Below are 6663 nucleotides of genomic sequence, written 5' to 3'. Positions count from 1 at the left end.
GCCTCAGTGACAACAGGAGGCCCTGACTATTTCTGTTCCAAAAGGTATTAGCAGCACATATAACTGGAGTAAATGTCAGTGATGCATTTGTCACCAAGAAGTTGTATCTAGGTCAGAAATGCAAAATGTTGGACACTAGGCTGCAGGGCATCAACTCCTTCACCTTAAAGAAGAAACTCTGGAAGCAACAGACTGCAGAGCCCTACAGCTCCCAAGAACCTGCACAGGCACAATTAAATTTTATCTTTCAGCACCATATGGGATGCAAATCTTTGTGAACAAAGTCACCTTACCTCAGATTTGCAGGGACCTGAAATCCAAAGAACTACGCAGTAAAAAGAAGCCAAGAGTAGAAAGTTCCAAGGAGACTGAAAAGGGAAAGGCGAAGAGCAGCTGCAACACTGCTAACAGCCCACGTGCAGAAAGCATCATTGCCCCCCAGTATGTAAAAACAGTATTTAGTGCTTACAAAAGAAGATGGTGCTTACACCTCTCAGCAGGGCAAACAGGTGAACCCCAGTGGAAGCATCAGGAGCCCTAACTATTGGAAAAATCCAGCCAGTGACAGAACAAACCATTCCCACTCTAGGACATGTCCCACTTGGCACACAGGATCCCCTGGGGTGCTGCCAGGCCACCAGCACTGCTTCAGGAGCTTTGCATGAGGTAGCTGCTCCACCTGCTGTCTGCTTTAAAGCAAGACACCAGGGTCCTTTAGAACACCATGAAAAATGATCAGCATTAACAAAAGTTGTCCTCAGAACCATTTTTTTTCCCCCCCTCCAGATATGCTCCTGATTAAAGACACCAAGAAAGGCCTCCTGTCTCAAAGCTACCGAGTAAAATCAATGGAGGGGCAACCAGTCAAGATGTTTCAGGTTCTCAGAGTATGACAAATTCACTTCAATGCTCAGCTCCGCTCAAGAGAAAGCCTGCACTGCTGAGCCTTTGGGAAGTGTTCTCAAAGTCATTCCCACCTCAAAAACTCTACAAGCTCACGCAGCAAACAGAACTGCCAGAGAGGTGAAAATTCTGCCAGGCAGAGAAAAATAAAGAGCTGCTGCCCAACCCCATTTCAGGCTCAGCATAAAGGCAATAGATACACCTTAAATCCTGCGCTATTCCATTTCCCCAGACCAAATTTCAGCTCTCGCTGACCCAAACCACTGGGGCAGACATAAGGTTCCAACAGTGAAACAGAATACTACGCGTTCTTAGGATATAGGGTCCTGTTGGCACATCAAGGTAGACAAATCCTCCTCAGCTGGCAAACAGGACCCCTAATCCTAGAGGTCAAGCAACCTGCTGATGAGCAAGTATTTGTCCAAATCAATTGGGCATGCAGTAGAAAGGACACCGTGGGTCTGAGAGAGAGTTCAAAAGAGAAGTGATCTCTGCTTGCTGAAGCACAGCTACATAATGTGCAGACAGTAGGGAATCAGAAAACTAGTTTATTGAAAATAAAAACCAAACCACCAAAACCAACCAAACAGACATAAAAAATACTCACATACTTTCTGAAAAGCTTACTGCTCAAGCTAAATGCACCCTCTGCCACCTTGGCTGTAGGGCCAGCAGGACTCCCTGCACCCTCGTTCTTTCTCTGCCCAACATAATTTGGCTGAATTTAATTGGTCCCAAATACCAGCAGATAGGTAAGCATCCCTCTCTTACATACATACATGAAGGTCACCAAGCACAAAGGCCCTTTCTCACTGGGACAAGTCTTGGGAATTACATTATCATTACATTATTATTGTGGGAGCAATTACCTGCTCCCACAAAGACAGGAGCTCCCATTTGCCAGAACCACAAAACAAGCACAGGAAGATGCACCTACCTTCCTCTTTGGAGCTAAAGCCTAAACACCACTAAAACCATCTTGGAACCACTCAGCCTGCAGTCCAGATATGTCCATACTTGATCCGCAGTTCATGGTTTACAATGTCAATATAAAGCCTTCAGGATTCCCTAGAAAGTTTTCTATAGCATTTCCCAGTCTCACCATTCACTTCTGCTGAACTGGGATTCATCTTCCAAGTCTGCTCTCCAGCAAAGCGTATTCCTTGCTTTCTGTGCAGCATTCACACCGCAGTACAACAGCAGGACTCCCAACTGGACCCTCATTCCCCTTTGGAAAGTCAAAGACAGAGAATCTTGGACCTCTTTCCTAGGCAGTTGTCAGACAGACCTGGTAAGTACAGAGCAGGGGATTCTGCTTCACGTTCACTCAGTGTTGTTGTAGGGTTCCAACATCTTCTTCCTCCTCCCCATGTTCATTGTGGTGCAGCAGCAGCTCCAGGTCAGGCTCAGAGTGTGTCTCTTTGTGTAGATTCAGTGTTTTCTCACCTGCATGCAGACAGCTCGTTTACTAACAAGGCAGCTCAACCCTGCTGCTGGCAAGCAGCTGGAATCAGGTGCAGCTCCTGGTGAAACTGTAAAAACGCCTACAGAGAAACACAAAGGTATTGAAAACAGAATCACCTCTGGAATTTACGGCTTTGAGAATGACATGAAGGGAGATTCCTGACAGACAGACAGCAAAGCCAAGCCAGTTCAAGAGACTGAGGCGGTCTCCCAGCAAGTGTGTGGCAAGGAATAAAACACAGATTTCCTGTGAAAAGAAAAAACACGACAAGTGGCAGCACAGGGCCTGACGTGATGTGAATAAGTTATTTTGCAGCTCAAGCCCAAATCAAGATGTCAGGCTGCTGATTTCCACCAAGTGTTCTTGCATGTGTAGAAAGTTCTAAAAACAGATTCCAGAATCAGAACGACCTGTCAAACTGGGAGTGGGGGTTTTACATCCCCTGATTGAAATACTCATCTAATCTGGAAGTTATAGGTTTACTACATAGCTGAGTTTCACGTGTCACCAACTAGCTCAGAAGTACATGCACTGCACTCGCCAAGGAAGGACAGAACATGGCAAACCAGACTGAGGTTTACCTGGGGTAAGGATAAACCAGAGGTTTACCTGGGGGTAAGGTTTACCAGACCTTATCCAGGTCTGATGCAAGAAAACGTTCTTCTTAACTCTCCTCCCTCCCACACCCTCCATCACTCATGAGGCCCATACATTCTAGCTCCTCCCAGATCCCACCAAACTTTGGATCTTAACATATTTAATTTCTCTGCCCTTTTTTGTCAGAGCAGCAGGGAACACGAGCCCTCACTGCAAAGACAGCAAGTCAAAGCATCAAGTTCCTGCGTGAGGAGAATAAAATCATAGGAGATGACTTCTGAGGCTGTAAGGAAGTTCCCACCACATTAGGCTCGTTAGGGGTGACTCAGTACTTGCCCTTTAGTATTAGAACAGGAACCATGCCTTACCTTAAAAATGCCAGCAATAGAAAGGGTGAGGCTAGATGTTCTGGAAACCAGGAGGAACTCAGAAAAGCCTAGACCAAAGGCAAGAATTCCACCCAACAACAGCTTTCCTACCATACAGAACGTCACTCCTGCTTCATGGAAATGGAAGAGCCTCTCTGATATGGACAAAGGCAGGCCTAGGAACAAGAAAGTGAGTAGCAGAGAACCCTTCCCAACCCCCAGGGCCCCCCCCAAAAGGCTCAGTTGAGCTTGAGTATTCCCCTTATTTCCACAAGCGTGGCAAGCTACAATTCTTATGTGCTCTGTGATATTCTACTTCAATTATATCTTGGTCCTTGTAACTCCAGGATTGCTTTGTAAAGTTCACAGATGTTCACTTCTCTGCATGAATCATCTTGAATCAGCTAAGCAAACTCCCAACAGCTCTATTAAGCTACCCCTGCTTTTCCTAATTAACTCACGCACCCTCAAACACTGCAAACAGAGGGAAGAGCACCAGGAACATGAGTGGCTGCAGGTGAAACATGATATCAATGGGGTTCTGGAGCCCTGCAAGAAGAGAATCAATAATGGTAACAAGAAGCCACAGAGTAAACAGTTCCTCGAGCTATTAGTACTACATGTAGATACAAATCTTCTCTGCAATGCCCAGGCTGATGCTGCTGCAGAGGCCAAAGAATCCCTATTACCCACCAACAGATGATCCCCATCCCAGGTTTCAAACGCTGTCCCTTACACAGGGGGCTTTGTTTCTGCAGTTAAGTTACAGCCTCCTTATTCCCCACCTTTTGCCAGCACCGCCTCCCAGTTCCTGCTCTTTACATACCCAGTTCAGCCTTCTGCATAAGGATCTGTGTGAGAGTCCAGCGAACACCCCCAAGGAAAGAGGCACACAGCACCAGCATGAACCCCTGTGTGTTGAACTGCGTGGACTTGTAGGTGAACATGAAGAGCCCCCCAGCGATGAGCACAACCACCAGCACCAATGCCACCCTCTGGGTGAGAGCAAACACAAAATCACTACCAAGTCTCCTAGAGCTGAACAGACAGTTAACTCTTTCAGTCATCCACGCAATAGCATTCTTGCTCCGATTATGTTTCTCATGCATTTCATGCCTCCCTGCACCTGAGTTTCAGCCTCCTCAAAGCACTGCACCCCTTACCATTTCCTCCAGCTTGAAGAGCAGTGAAAACAGCAGGATAAAGAGGATGGCAGAGGATTTGGTCATCGTGTAGCTGCAAAGACCAAAATACGTTATCATTATCTTCCAATGCAGTCCTTCCCAGCGAAGCACTATTGGGAAGGAGATCAGTGTTATGCAGCTGCCAGACAGCCTAACACAGCTCCTGCATGCCAACCCCACCGGGCCACACGCAGCTCCAGATACTGACCCCAAAGCAGCACTTTCCAAACCCCACCAGATGACTCCCAAGGAAGATGAGATCTGTACTCACAGGGAGACGGTGACATACAGGAAGCTCCAGTTACTCAGCCCAATATCCAAGGAAGTTGACAAAGCTGAAGAATCAAACAAAACGTTCTGAAGTTAATTGTCTTCCACCCCACAAAAGAAAACTCTGCTAACTGACCACAAACATAGAGCAGAGCCAGAAAAAAAAAAAAGGTTCTTTTCTCACTAACTTTTCAATACCAGCACAGCCTGGATATGCTCAGCTTTGTTTCTATCCTTTTCCCTGTGATTCAAGTTGAAGCCAAAGACTAAATTCCAACTAGAGAAAGCTGCTAATATAACAGAAACACTGGGCTCAGAAGAAGACTGCGAGGAGCAGCTTGTTTACCAGAGGCTCACACAGCCATCCAGACGGATCTTGACAGGCTGGGGAAGTTTGCTGACAAAATCCTCACACAGTTCAACAAGGATGAGGGCAGGGAGCACTCGGGAAGGAACAACTCCAGGCACAGTACATACAGCAAAAGGCTGAGATTACCTCATGGAACAGGTATTCTTAAAAACCATTTCCAGGCATGTGAAGGAGAAGAAAATCACGTGTAGTAGTCAGCAGAGATTCAGCAAGGGGAAATCCTGCCTGTCCAATCTGATAAGCTTCTATAATGAAATCACTGTCCTGATGGATGAGAGGGGAGCCGTGGATACTGTCTTCCCAAACTTCTGACTCCCAGAAAATACACATGATGAAGCTCTTGAAGCATGGGCTGGATGGGCAGTCAGCTAGATCAAAAACTGACTGCACAGCACGGCCCAGTGGGCAGCAGTAAGTGGTAGAGTGCGGCTGGGGGGCAGTAATGAGCAGGATACCCCAGGTGTCAATACTGCGTCCAGACCTGCTCAGTATGTTCATTAAAGATTTGGATGATGGGGCAAAGGGCACTCAGTAAATCCACGTGAATCCAGGGGGAGCTGCTGATGCACCAGAGGGTCAGGCAGTCACCCAGAGGGATCCTGACAGGCCAGAGAGCTTTGCTTACAAAAACCTAATGAAGTTCACTATGGATAGGGGCAGGTAATCACACTTGGGAAGGAACAACCCCAGGCAGCAGTGGTGCTGGGCTGCCCGGGTGGAGGGCAGCTTTCCAGAAGACCTTAGAGACCCAGCGGGCACCACAGTGAACACGAGGCAGCAGTGTGCCCTCCTTGCTGCTAAGGAAGCCACCTCTGGGCCACGTGTCACCAGCAGATCAACAGAAGTGATCCTTGCCCTCTACTCAGCACTGGTGGTGCCGCAGCCCGACACCGGGCCCCCGGTACAAGGGAAACACAAGGGCAGGAGCACAGCACAGACCCACAAACAGATGAACGGAGCGGTACGACTCCCACGAGGAGAGGCCGAGGGCTTGGTCCGTTCAGCAGAGGCTCAGGGAGACGCTACCGACGTCTGAACACCTCCCCGGCCGGAGGTATTTGCCGTCATCCCGCACGCAACACAACCACGGCCAAAGCCGCGGGCAGCCCGCGCCGCCCCATCCCCGCCCGTACCTGCGGGCGCGGCTCGGCGGAGCCACTCGGCCCAGGACAGCGTCGGCGGCGGCCGCCCGGAGCGACAGCGCAGCACGGCGCGGCACAGCGCCGACAGCGCGAAGATGAGCAGGAGGTGCAGCAGCGTGGCGAGCAGCGGGAACGGGAAGCTCTGCGGGACCGACAGCCGCCGTCACCGCCGCCGCCCGCCTGCCCGCCGCCCCTCCGCCCGCCGCCCCGCACCTTCATCAGCCACTTGTTGTAGAAGGTGATGCCGATGGAGAAGCCGTAGTAGAGCAGCACCAGCGCCGCCACCAGCGCCGCCCGGCCCAGCGCCGCCGCGCCCGTCCCCATGCGCCCGCCCGGGGCCCCGCGGAGCGCCGCGAGGAGCAGC

At 49.7% G+C, this 6663-nt stretch overlaps 1 protein-coding gene across 2 annotated transcripts; it reads right to left on the bottom strand.

The window, feature by feature from the left end:
• Positions 1–1436: 1436 nt before the first annotated feature.
• On the bottom strand, positions 1437–6648 carry SLC35C2 (solute carrier family 35 member C2). 2 transcript variants are annotated; one of them, XM_048963285.1, is made up of 9 exons: positions 6513–6648; positions 6291–6441; positions 4789–4852; positions 4497–4569; positions 4160–4328; positions 3799–3882; positions 3334–3509; positions 2485–2614; positions 1437–2349 (listed from the first exon to the last, which is right to left on the bottom strand). In XM_048963285.1, the coding sequence occupies exons 1-9, from the start codon at positions 6621–6623 to the stop codon at positions 2231–2233; spliced, it is 1077 nt and encodes a 358-aa protein (XP_048819242.1). In that variant the 5' UTR covers positions 6624–6648; the 3' UTR covers positions 1437–2230. The 2 variants fall into 2 exon arrangements, with proteins under 2 accessions (XP_048819242.1, XP_048819243.1); XM_048963286.1 differs by lacking the exon at positions 1437–2349 and having other exon boundaries at positions 2498–2949.
• Positions 6649–6663: the final 15 nt, after the last annotated feature.

Source organism: Lagopus muta, chromosome 16 (assembly GCF_023343835.1).
Source record: "Lagopus muta isolate bLagMut1 chromosome 16, bLagMut1 primary, whole genome shotgun sequence".
In the NCBI taxonomy this organism is placed as follows: domain Eukaryota; kingdom Metazoa; phylum Chordata; class Aves; order Galliformes; family Phasianidae; genus Lagopus; species Lagopus muta.
Note: the sequence above shows the minus strand (reverse complement) of the source record. Positions and strands in the feature narration are given on the sequence as shown.

What these genes read in the sequence shown, in the direction of transcription:
- SLC35C2 (XM_048963285.1), bottom strand. Translation starts at nt 6,623, where the DNA reads ATGGGGACGGGCGCGGCGGCGCTGGGCCGGGCGGCGCTGGTGGCGGCG. An exon ending in TATGCAGAAGGCTGAACTGG is followed by an intron (nt 3,883 to 4,159) that starts GTATGTAAAGAG and finishes CTCTTCTTGCAG; the next exon opens with GGCTCCAGAACCCCATTGAT. An exon ending in TCTGTTTGCAGTGTTTGAGG is followed by an intron (nt 3,510 to 3,798) that starts GTGCGTGAGTTA and finishes TCTTGTTCCTAG; the next exon opens with GCCTGCCTTTGTCCATATCA.